The sequence below is a fragment of the Pelobates fuscus genome, chromosome 10 (assembly GCF_036172605.1).
Source record: "Pelobates fuscus isolate aPelFus1 chromosome 10, aPelFus1.pri, whole genome shotgun sequence".
In the NCBI taxonomy this organism is placed as follows: Eukaryota; Metazoa; Chordata; class Amphibia; order Anura; family Pelobatidae; genus Pelobates; species Pelobates fuscus.
This window is the reverse complement of record NC_086326.1, coordinates 110,155,190-110,168,661: the sequence shown is the minus strand read 5'-3', so window position 1 is coordinate 110,168,661 and position 13,472 is coordinate 110,155,190. Positions and strand designations below refer to the sequence as shown.

General features: G+C 42.7%; 1 protein-coding gene across 3 annotated transcripts in view; it reads left to right on the top strand.

The window, feature by feature from the left end:
* The first annotated feature begins 8,534 nt into the window (after positions 1–8,534).
* Positions 8,535–13,472, top strand: part of LOC134575561 (oocyte zinc finger protein XlCOF7.1-like) — a 147,196-nt gene continuing 142,258 nt past the window's right edge. For 2 of the 3 annotated variants that reach the window (XM_063434861.1, XM_063434858.1), the window contains exon 1: positions 8,535–8,595. Coding sequence is in view for 1 of the 3 variants with exons in the window: in XM_063434859.1 (XP_063290929.1) it covers positions 8,545–8,595 (51 nt within the window). In the remaining 2 variants the exon portion in view is untranslated. The remainder of the gene's footprint in view (positions 8,596–13,472) is intronic. The other variant, XM_063434859.1, reaches the window with a different exon arrangement.

Here is a 13,472-nt window from a genome sequence, read left to right as displayed (position 1 = left end):
AAGCCCTATTTACTGAACCAAGAGGGAGAAAGCCAGGAACAAGTTATTTTACAGGTCTGGAGACATAGTCTTAAAGGGGCATTGTTCACCAAAGTCACAAGATGTCACCAGACGGTTCTTAAAGGGCCATACACACCCAATAAAAGTCCATAAGTTTTCAGGGGCACAATCTTCCAGGGGCCATAGTCATGAGGAAGGAGGCTGGCAAACAGGCTTCTCCACAATCCAGGTAAGCAGGGCAATTTATCATTTAAAGGGCCAGTTACAAATAGAAATTTGTAACAGTGGCCGAGTCTAGCATGATACCCAGGAATGTGATGAAGGTATCTGGTCCTTCAGTCTTGGTGGGGGAGACTGGGACGCCCACCTGTTTGAAAAGGCTGATGGTTTCTTTGAGGCTACTGGGAGGGGAAATATTCTCCTCGACCGGTAAGAAATCATCCAGATAATGTATAACTGTAGGGTATCTGGCTATATTTAATAACAACCAACATAGGGTTTCGGCGAATACGTCGAAAATGGCCGGACTACTTTTGGAAACAAAAGTTAAGCGTGAGAAAAATAGTAGTTCCCGGCCCACTTAACACCATGCAGGTGCCACAGTGTAGGGTGGATAGGCAATAACTTGAAGGCATTTGTGATATCAGTCTTGCTGAGCCATGCTCCGACCCCTGCCTGCATGATAGCCGTAATGGCGTGATCTATGGTGGAATATTGCAGTGAAAATTCCTCAGAGGGTATGAGGGAGTTCAGACTAGGAGTGGCAGAGGTGTGAGGTGCAGATAGATCAATGATAAGTCTCTGTTTGTGGGAAGATTTCCCCGTGACAATACCGATGGGGTTTGTCCGCCATGTGGTGAAAGGAGGGGACTGGAAGGGCCCCAATAGAAAGCCCTCTGCCACTTCTTTGGCTATAAGTGTGTCCACCGCTGTAGGGTTTTGTTGTGCGGATTGTAAATTAAGACATTCCAGGATTCCGGAAGGCATGTGTATGAGACCTGTGTGAAATCCTTCTGATAGAGCTGAGATAATGAATTCTACCAAATGTCTAGATGGATGATGTGACAGTAATGCCGTAAGTACAGAAATGTTTATCGACGTTAAGTATTGTTTAGGGTACATTTTATTTGGACACATAGTTTTAGCATGTGCCCTGAAACATTTTGAACATATATGCAATAACCGACATCCACTGTAATTACATGCTCCAACATTAAAATGATTACATACCGGGGGCGGAGCCAGCAGCCCCACGGGACGGACACAGGAGAAGTGAGCTCCGTGCAAAGTCCACACTAACTGGCTAATAGCGACAGTGTTACCCGGTCGCACACCTTTCTCCCTGCACACCAACCTTGCTGAAGCTGATGGGGAAGCGCAGCAAGAAATACCGGGCCGATCCGAGCCCTGGGTTCCGCGATATCGGGACTTTCCTCTGGCAAATGGCTAGGCCAGAGGCATCCAAAATAGCGCCGGCGGAGGCCTCCATGTCGGAGTCCTCGGACGGGGAGAGCTTCCCTGAACAGATCTCAGAGTTCAAGAGGGCACATAAAGCTGGCCAAGGGCACCAGGGGCCAGGAGATACAGCCCCTTCCACCAAAGCCAACATAAAAGCCCTACTCCATGAAATAAGGGCGATGTTTCAAGCTGATGTGGCGGTGGTCAGAGAAGAGGTAGCCATACTTGCCAGCAAGGTGGCCAACACGGAAGCAGATATGGAGACTGTGAAAGTGCCACAATCTGCTACAGATGCAGCTCTGCACATGGTCCAGAAGAGCACTACGCCAATACTTAACCGTTTGGCTATCCTGGAGGACAGGACAAGGGCGTGAAATGTGAGACTCAGGGGGATCCCTGAAACCGTTACAGCCGAAGAAATACCTCACTATCTCAGGCGGCTCATGACAACGCTTCTATCACCAAAACAGTCGAAACAGGTAGCAATAGACTATTACTTTCGCCTCCCTAAAGCACCTAAAGCTCCTTAAGAGGCACCCAAAGACGTGCTGATAAAATTTGTCCAGGACTCCGATAGGGGGATTATTATGGGAGCAACCAGGAAAACTCCTGCTGTTGATTTTGAGGGCCACCACCTCACCTTCTATAGGGACTTGTACAGCCACACCATCCTGTGGAGACAGTCGCTTCGCCCATTTACCCAATTACTCCGAGACCACAAGATACCCTACAAATGGGGGATGCACAAGCTCCTGGTAGAGAAAGACGGCAAGACCCACTCCCTCCCTCACCTCTCGGAAGCTTCTGCCATACTCAGCAAGCTGGGAATGCCAAGTGGAACCTTATTGGCAACACCCCGACCTTTTGTACCACGAGCAACGGCGGCACCACCTGGCAACGCACTGACCTGAGGAGTTGCACCACCCCTCTTGGAAAGGACTGCAGGCCAACCCAAACTGCACACACCATGTCTCCTCTAACGCAAGGACTTAAATACTTGGACTACTCCCAGCGGTTTATATTTTAGTTATATTTTAGTTCTGATTACCTCTTCATTTACTAAATTATGTTTAATTTATTTTTCTTACTGATGTTCCATTTTATCTTACTTGATTTTCTAAGTCTCTGGCTCCGCAAGCTGACGTAAAATCTGACAGCCACAGTGACCCTCCCCCACAATTAGCTGACAGACAAGTGCCACCCCAGAGTGTGACAGTCCATGTCTCCAAAGGCCAAAGGGAGACGCTTCAGCGCATACACACACACACACACACGATACGCTAGCTGACAGACTCAGTATAATGCTTTAGATATGTTTAATTGTTAAAAAATACAAAACTGTGCTGTATACCATTTTAATGCTCCTATTATCTTTATGTGAAAAATTGTTGACACCACAGGCATGTTGAATATGAAGTACAACAAATGAAGCACAACCAAAATAAAGAATTAAAAAAAAAAAAAAATATTACATATCTGGGACTTGCCCAGAAACTTGATAGGCCGTCCCAGTTTGTCTGTGGGTGTTTTTTCTGCAGAACCAGCGGAACTAGTGCCCTGGGAGGGGGTAGGTTCGTTCGCAGTGGTTGGACAGAAATTAGCCGTATGAGCCATGGAGGAGCAGTATGCACAAGCCGGCGTTCTTAGACCTGCAAAGTGCCTGCAGAAAATGCTCCAGTTGGACCTTGTTCCGTACTGGGAGAAAGCGACAGACACTATGGCAGAAAAGGATCTATGGTAATCATAGAAAGCTGACCCACCATATTTGTTGCCCAGGTCCACCAGCTTGTGCATATACAAGTCAAACTCCTCACGTCTGTGGGGATATACAGCACAGATAACATCACGATAAATGCCAAATGCCAACACAAATTCAGGGATAGTCAGTTTCCTATTTAATCGGGCATCCCTAGATTTGACCACCACAGAAATATCGTCATAAGCGTATGTCTTATGTTCCACGACATCCTGGGAGGCAATCAGCAATGAAGCCAAGTTGATATCTTTACCTTCCAAGATATCTTTTTTGAGGTGCTCAGATATCAAATGGGCAGGGTAAACCTCTTGATCATCCGAGGTGATGGCTGGAGAAACTGATTGCAACTCGACCAGTACTGGAGGGGTTGCAGCGGCCTATCCAGCCATGGTAAGGGCTGTAGTGACCGATTCAAGTTTCTCCAGCCTAGAATTGACCTTGCTCATGGATGCCATGAGGGATGAGAGCATGCCATGTATATCTCCTGGGTTAGACTGGCTAGTCCCTTCCCCAGCGTCCATGTTATCGGTTGAGGTGTGCAGTAACTTGTAGAGTTCCGCTTTCCTTGCTGTTGCAGGAAATGGGATTTGACGTCTCCTGAGTTCGTTGGTTATGCGAGGGATTGTCCATGACCTGAAAGATGCTGGACTAGCCACCTCTCCTCCCTGTGATGGGGTGTTTGCTCTAGCCGGAGTGCCCGGTAGGGAGAAATCCTCTACCCCTTCTTGAGACATACTAAATGACAAAATATTTGGTTAGTGTATGAAAACCCAGGGGTGATACTGGCAGGCTAACTAGGCCTTAAAGGCGAAGAATTAATCTAGTTTTGTGACAGGTGAGGCCCTGCTAGTTGCCAAGTGGCTATGAGAGGCTCTGTCTATGAGTTGGCGCGAGGGGTTATTGAGGCCACCCGTCGTAGTGGCATGAATCGTAGGCCTCTCGGTGATAGTAAAATAAAACAGGGGGAGGGAGTGACAGGTGAGGCCCACTCTATAATATGCGAGGCGGCTAACTCACGTGTGGCCCGATGGCGTTTGCCTCCGAAACGTTAAGGCGGGGTGTTGGCCTCGCGGACCACTAAACGATAGGCAGAGATGCCAAGAAGGGAGGTACCTATTTGGGCCTAAACCCCTAACTTGCCAGTACTCTATGGCCTATGAGAATGAAACGTATGTGAACTACAACGTGAGCAGGCTTACGTACCTGGTAGTATGTATAAAGTTTTGAGATGCGACAGGTATGAAAACCTGGATAAACCTAAAAGGGTAGAAAACAAAATGTGATAGAGTGAGAATGGATCATGTGAGACCTGTGTAATCTGTATAGGCTGGGATTAGGGCTTCTACCAGTATGTGTGGGAGGTGTAAAAGTCTATGAGTATGATAGTGACATGACTGCCCATGCTTGGTGACAAGCGTTACGCTGAGTCCGATACCTAGCAGCAGGGGATTTGGCCGTGTAATGTGTACATATGGAAGGTGATCAGATGATATGCATGTCACTAAACTGATCTGGGAAATGCAAGGGACTTTTAATGTGAAATGACAATATGCAGAAAATGTTGCTGTAACGTGACGCATGAATGGTTGAACCAAAACGTGTGATTCAAACCCGAAAGTCTTGTGAGACATATATGACCGTGTTCTTGAATACTCGTGTTACGTCGTCTGAGTATGTCAAGAAAAGGCATGAGTTTGTAAATGCCATGTAAAAACGTGATGTACATGGTTGTAAGTAAAAGCATGATTACCAACCTTAGAAATAAGCCATAATCGTAGGCTAACTATTACATGAAATCTATAATTTATTAAATTAAAATCACTATGATCTAAACCAATACATGGGAGACAATTTTAACCAGATAGGAACTTAGTATCATATGCATAAGTATGGCAAGTATATCTGATTTATACGAATTCATGACAGTACCTAAAATAGGTAAAACCGAATTTGCTTAAATATACAACAGAAACAGAGTTTGCCCTATGACAGATGTGAAATGAATGTGTGCATGACTGAGCAAACTGCCGAACTCATACTTAGAATGAATAGAAAGAAAACCAGTGAAATCGTCAAAATTTTACCGACCTAGATGAGAGGTATGTAACAGCCGAAACGGAAGGCAGCATGAATGAGAGCTTCGGTACAATGAAGCGACAATGAAATGAGACGAAATGGTGTTTAGAAACATACCGAAAGGATTATGGCACGGACAAGTGATACCGAAATGAGAAATTAACGTATGCAATTGCAGCCTGGCCGTAAAGCCGTAAATTGAGGACCTGTTTGAGAACGGAACGCCGTGGGACTAAACCGGGCGTCGGACTTACGATTTTGAAGTCCCTGTGACGTTATCTACGATGAAGACCGGAGCCACGAGGAGCTGGACGGGCGGAAAACCTTGAAGAGGATTCCTGGACACAGCTACACGTGGAGAAATCGTGGGTTTCTGAAAAACCGAGATGGCGCCGTACGAGAACCGGAAGTGGATCCTCATGCAGCGCTGACCTCGAACGGTATGGAGCCAGGTAAGGGGTGTCCCTTAAGTAGGGAAGAGATGTGTCATACGTCCCTCCCACAATTACAGGCCAAAAGGCCTTAATACATATACTTTTGTATGCAATTTTGTTTTCTGTGTTGGCCATGTAGCTTACAAGACAAACATACCAAACTCCAAAATAACTCCACAAATATTATTTCACCAGGACATACTTGAAAACGAAAGAAATCTAAATGTATCCTTTCTGGTAAAATTTGATATAAATCAATAAATAACATCTTATTTTGTGACTTGTAACTACCAAATTTAAACTGTAATCATAGACACATAACATACTCTATAAATCAGGTAAAATAATTAAATTTATTAATCTGATGTTGCATTTACCAAATTTAAAGACCTGCTAAGGAACAGATGATTGTCCTGATATGCAAAACCATAGAATTAAGAGGATGTACTTTCTTTTTCACATGACTGTATGTCACATCATATTAAAACCCTTTTGTTAATTAAAAAAAAATGGTATATGTGTTGGTGCAATTCGTAATAAAGTTGGAAATTGTGGTTGAACACTCGCATAGCAAAAATGCCCAAATTGCTTGTGTTATTAAAGGGTTATTCCAGCAATTTAAAGTGGTCATGGTGGAGAAGTCTGTAAGTGCATGCATCAAAAAATGCACATGCAAAGTTGGTGGTTGGTTGCAGCTCCAGCACAGGTGACCTAGACAGCCCAGATCTGTTGTCGGTGTAAGTCTGTTGTCAGGTCACATTAAAAATCTTCTCACTTTCAGACACAGAGCAATCTGATTGGTTAGATTTCAAGTCAACCAATCAGAGTGTTATGAATCATTTTACACAGCGTGGGAACATTCTTTGGAACTTTCCCAACGCTGTGTAAAATGACACAGAACACCCTGATTGGTTAGATTTCAAGCCATCCAATCAGAGTGCTCTGTGTCATTTTACACAGCATGGGAAAGTTCCAAAGAAACCAACCAATCAGTGTTATTGGCCTAATTGCAGGGCGGGGCAGGGCTTTATAAGCCTTACCCCGCCCTGTGGAGCTCAGTGTGTGCCGTGCCCTCCATGGGTGAAGATGGCTAAATCATTTTTTTAGCTTCAGGTTTTTTCTTTTTTGTCAGGTTTTTTTTTGTGCCCCTTTTTTTTATTTTATTTTAAGTTCGACGGGTATGATGTTTTTTTATTTGGCCTTTTTAGGGGCTGAAAAATGAAGATTTTAGAAGAAAGAAGACATCAAATGGTAAGTTTTATTTTTCTTTTCAGGTTAGTTATTTTATTCCCTCTCACTATTTTTGTAGGTAGGGGATACCCTTATATTTGGGTGGGGGGTGACTAGTCACCTTTATTGGGGGGGGGAAATTTTCATTTAGGGCCCCCATCCGCCGCTCAGTGGTGGGGGCTGGGGGGGAGGACAGTAGGTCCCCCCCCACATTCTTATTTAGGGCCCCTACCCACCGCTCAGGGGTGGGGGCCGCACAGTAGGTTCTCCCCCTTATTGGTATTTAGGGCCCCCACCCAGCGTGCAGGGGTGGGGCCGAGGGGGAGAACAGTAGGTCGTCTCCCCCTACATTCTTATTTAGGGCCCCCACCCACCGATCAGGGGTGGGGGAGGACAATAGGTCCCCCCCTTATTGTGATTTAGGGCCCCCACCCGCCGCGCAGCTTTTTTTTTTTTAACAGTGAGCAGCCTATGGCAGCTTTTTTTAACAGTGAGCAGCCATACGCTGCTCACTGTTTAGTAGACATGCCCCTACTCGCGGTATTGCGAGTAGGGGCATTTGGGAGATTTTCATATTGACCCCCATAGAGTGAGGGAGGACATGGGAGGCTTAAGAATTGATGGGGAGCACTGCTCCCTGCCGCTTCTATCTTTACATATTACAAGGAGGGAGCTGCGGGCCAGTAGCTCCCTCCTTGTAATAAACTGAACGAACTAACAAACACTGATAGTGTTTGTTTGTTCGGCTGAAATTTCTAGTCATTCATTTGTCTTTCTGACGAATGAATAGATGAAATTCCCGTTTGCATGCCAAAGTGTTTAACTGGGCACGTGCAGCAATCGCACAGCGCTATCTAGTGTGGGCAGATGACGTGTCCCACACAAAGATGGTGGCGCCCAGAATATAGATCGGGGCAGAAAATAAAGTTTAAAAATAGGTAATATGGGGGGCTTGGGGGCATTTGGGGCTGTCTACGGGGTCAGTTAGATGTAGTGGAGTCGGGAGAGGGGTAAAAAAAAAACAAAAAAAAAACGGGATTCGGCCATGACAGTGTCGCTTTACGGGGAGGGGGAGACTAATAGTAATGCCCCATAGAGGATTATAAATTGAAAAGCAAATCTTTTTTTTTTAGGGTTGGAGTAACCATTAGAGTGAAAAGCAAATGAAGCTTGGGCTCATTAAAGGGTTAAATATACAAAAAAAAGAAATATACAAAATTTAATGTAACAAAATCAAATACAAGGAATTGTCTGTACCGACAAAGCAGTATCGTTATCCGTGAACCTACGTGCGACATATAATACAGATAATACATTATATAGACACCCTTATATAGCACTACAGTTCCCCTTGATGCCTTTAGAGAGTCGTAGTTTTACCAGTTGAAGAAACTGCCTTTAGGCCCCCCCCCCATACTTTTTACCCAGCACCAGATTTCATCTAATCTCCAAAATCCATATTAGACGCGTGTCCGCTATTTCATAACAACGAATCCGATTGGTAAATTCCTTAGGCGTTTTGGAACGCAAATGAAACCCTTGTGACGCAAACGGTGTTTTCCGGCGATCTACTTCCGGCAGTATCTCAATATGGGATTCACGGATCGGCGATGCTGTTACAGTGACATTCCCTTCCGAACCGTATGTGTTCGTTTCTGTGTTAGTTTAAGAATGCTGGTGTATTTTATACTATTACCCGAGTATGAATTCGGAATGTTATTTTTAGTTTATTATGAGAAACTTTATTGTGTAGCGGGAATCCCCAAAACTTGTATTTCAAATGAATATCATCAATAAATTATAGGGTTACCTATCGTTCAGTGAGGGTTTACAATGGATAATCAGCTTTCCAATTAAAATGGGAATGAAAGTGCATATTGAGTGCCGGTGTTCGGGCTGCATTGCTTTCATGCATTATTGCAAGGATGTCCATTAAAAGTCATTCATAATTATTTCATTTTAGGCAGCTTTGATTGTATGCGTTAATATACTTCGCATTGAGTGATATCTGTCACAGTTACTCCTGGCACTACTGCTGTGTTGTAACAGATTTCTCTGAAATATTGTAAAAGGTTTTTCACTAAACTGTACATGTCTGTAAAGCAAAATACATTTTAAATTTAATGCCAAAGTATGCAAATTGGAAGCATGTTTGATTGGGAGAATGTTTACAGTAAATCTATTATGACATTTTTAAAGTTCACTTTAAAATCCTGACAGTTCTCATTTTAGTGCATATCCTATGTTGGGCTTTATTCATTAAACCCTTCAGGACAGAGTCAATAGTGCACATTCTGATCAAAACAAAACGTTAAAAAAAAAAACTGGAATTTGCGCTACATGTCTGTTCCACCGTAATTCACCGCTGTCACATTAAGTGCACCCACATTTATTAAATATCATTTTGTTCAGGAGAAACAAGGCTTTAAAGGACCGCTCTAGGCACCCAGACCACTTCAGCTTAATGAAGTGGTCTGGGTGCCAGGTCCAGCTAGGGTTAACCATTTTTTTTTATAAACATTGCAGTTTCAGAGAAACTGCTATGTTTATGAATGGGTTAATCCAGTCCTCAAAGCCTCTAGTGGCTGTCTCATTGACAGCCGCAAGAGGCGCTTGCGTGATTCTCACTGTGAAAATCACAGTGAGAGCACGCAAGCGTCCATAGGAAAGCATTGATAATGCTTTCCTATGAGACCGGCTGAATGCGCACGCAGCTCTTGCCGCGCGTGCGCATTCAGCCAAATGGGAGGAGAAGATCTCCCGCCCGGCGCTGGAGAAAGATACGTTTTAACCCCTTTCCTCTCCCCAGAGCCCGGCGGGAGGGGGGTCCCTGAGGGTGGGGGCACCCTCAGGGCACTATAGTGCCAGGAAAACGAGTATGTTTTCCTGGCACTTCCTTTCCTTTAACCCCTTAAGACCGCAGCCAAATGTACAAGTTGTGATCCAAACAAAATGTAAACAAAACCTGGCATTTGCGCTATATGTCTGTCCAACCGTAATTCACCTCTTTCATATTATGTGCATCCACACTTATATATAATTTTATTCAGTGGAAACAGGGCTTTCGTTTAACATCAAATATTTAGGTATGGAACATAATTTTAATATGAAAAAAATATAAAAAAAATGGGAGAAAATAAGAATTTTTAAAAATCTTTTAGTTCTACGTGACATTTTAACTGTGAATGTCAAAATACTGTTAGCTTTTACTGCAGTAACATACACATATTTGTATTCAGCGATGTCTCACGTGTAAAACAGTACCCCCTATGTGTACAGGTTTTATGGTGTTTTGGGAAGTTACAGGGTCAAATATAGCGTGTTACATATTTCAGTTTTTTTACATTGAAATTCGCCAGATTGGTTACGTTGCCTTTGAGACCATATGGTAGCCCAGGAATAAGAATTACCCCCATGATGGCATACCATTTGCAAAAGTAGACAACCCAAGGTATTGCAAATGGAGTATGTCCAGTCTTTTTTAGTAGCCACTTGGTCACAAACACTGGCCAAAGTTTGTGTTAATATTTGAAAATGCAAACAACTAATTTGAACGTAAATTTTGGCCAGTGTTTGTGACTAAGTTGCTACTAAAAAAAACTGAACATACCATATTTGCAATACCCTGGGTTGTCTACTATTGCAAATGGTATACCATCATGGGGGTAGTTTTCATTCCTGGGCTACCGTACGGTCCCAAAGGCAACCTGGCAAATTTTAAAGTGAAAAAACTGAAACGCAAGCCTTATATTTGACTCTGTAACTTTTGAAAACACCATAAAACCTGTACATGAGGGGTACTGTTATACTCGGGAGACTTTGCTGAACACAAATATTAGTGTTTCAAAACAGTAAAACGTATCACAACAATTATATCGTCAGTGTAAGTGCCATTTGTGTGTGAAAAATGCAAAAAAATTCACTGTCATTGATGATATCGTCGTCGTAATACATTTTAATGTTTTGAAACACTAATATTTGTGTTCAGCGAAGTCTTCCCAGTAAAACAGTACCACCCATGTACAGGTTTTATGGTGTTTTCAAAAGTTACAGAGTCAAATATAAGGCTTGCGTTTACATTTTTTCACATTAAAATTCGCCAGGTTGCCTTTGAGACCGTACGGTAGCCCAGGAATAAAAAATTACCCCCATGAATTTTCATTGTGTGTGTGTGTGTGTGTGTGTGTGTGTGTGTATGTATATATATATATATATATATGTGTGTGTATATGTATATCTTTTTTTAATTTTTTTTATTTATCTATAGGTATATATATATAGTGATATATACGTATATACTTATGTATATAGATATATATATTATTTTGTTCTACATGTATTTTGATATCAATATATATATATTAATTTTAAAATACAGTTAGAACGAAATTACGCATGCATATATATTTTTTATCTATTTATTTTTTATTATTTTTTTATTTTATTTTTTAACGTATTTATTTTTTATTATATATAAATATATGTATATATATAATGAAAATTATATATATATATTTAATCAATATCATTGTACGTGTACCGTATATAAATTTTTTGTGCTGAAAAACCCCAACTCGGCTTATACTCGAGTCAATGTCTGTATTATGGCAATTTACATTGCCATAATATAGACTGGGGGCTGTGGGGGCTGCAGAGCGTTTACTTACCTCTCCTGCAGCTCCTGTCAGCTCCCTTCTCCTCCGCGCCGGTCCGTTCAGCACCTCTGTCAGCTCCCAGTGTAAGTCTCGCGAGAGCCGCGGGGTCATAGTGCGGCCGTGAGACTTACACTGTGAGCTGGCAGAGGGAGCTGCACGGACCGGCGCGGAGGAGGAGGGAGCTGACAGGAGCTGCAGGAGAGGTAAGTGCTTCCTGCCAGCCCCCCTCCTACACAGTGCCCATCCACTGGACCACCAGGGAGTGAGAGCCCCCCTCCCTGCCATGTATCAAGCAGGGAGGGGGGACGGAAAAAAAAAAAATAATAAAAAAAAAAAAAATTAAATAAAATAAAAAATAATAAATATAATAAAAAATAATAATAAAAAAAATTATTAAAATAATTTAAAAACAAAATTGCCCACCCCCCCACCAAGGCTCTGCAACACACACACACATACACAATTTACATTGCCATAATACAGACAGGGGGCTGTGTAGGAGGGGGGAAGCGTTTACTTACCCTCTCCTGCAGCTCCTGTCAGCTTCCTTCTCCTCCACGCCGGTCCGTTTAGCACCTCTGTCAGCTCCCAGTGTAAGTCTCGCGAGAGCCGCGGGGTCATAGTGCGGCTCTCGCGAGACTTACACTGTGAGCTGCATGGACCGGCGCGGAGGAGAAGGGAGCTGACAGGAGCTGCAGGAGAGGTTAGTAAACTCTCTGACAGCTCCCTCCTACACAGTGCCCATCCACTGGACCACCAGGGAGTGAGAGCCCCCCTCCCTGCCATGTATCATGCAGGGAGGGGGGACGAAAAAAACAAATACATAATAAAATATTAAAAATAATAATAATTATAAAAATAACAATATAACAAAAAAAATTAAAATAATAATTAATAAAATAAATAATATATCTAAAAAATGATTAAAATAATAATAAAAAATGACAATAATCAAAATGCCCACCCCCCACCAACACATACAGAAACACACACTGCATCACACACACTCACACTTCATTCATACACACACACTGCACTCATACACACACTGCACTCATACGCACGCACTGCACTCATACGCACACACTGCACTCATACGCACGCACTGCACTCATACACACACTGCATTCATTATATACACCCACTGTAAATAAATATTCAATTAATATAATTTTTTTAGGATCTAATTTTATTTAGAAATTTACCAGTAGCTGCTGCATTTCCCACCCTAGTCTTATACTCTAGTCAATAAGTTTTCCCAGTTTTTTGGGGTAAAATTAGGGGCTTCGGCTTATATTCGGGTCGGCTTATACTCAAGTATATACGGTATTTTGAGATATATATATATATATATATATATATATATACAGGGGGTGCAGAATTATTAGGCAAATTAGTATTTTGACCACATCATCCTCTTTATGCATGTTGTCTTACTCCAAGCTGTATAGGCTCGAAAGCCTACTACCAATTAAGCATATTAGGTGATGTGCATCTCTGTAATGAGAAGGGGTGTGGTCTAATGACATCAACACCCTATATCAGGTGTGCATAGTTATTAGGCAACTTCCGTTCCTTTGGCAAAATGGGTCAAAAGAAGGACTTGACAGGCTCAGAAAAGTAAAAAATAGTGAGATATCTTGCAGAGGGATGCAGCACTCTTAAAATTGCAAAGCTTCTGAAGCGTGATCATCGAACAATCAAGCGTTTCATTCAAAATAGTCAACAGGGTCGCAAGAAGCGTGTGGAAAAACCAAGGCGCAAAATAACTGCCCATGAACTGAGAAAAGTCAAGCGTGCAGCTGCCAAGATGCCACTTGCCACCAGTTTGGCCATATTTCAGAGCTGCAACATCACTGGAGT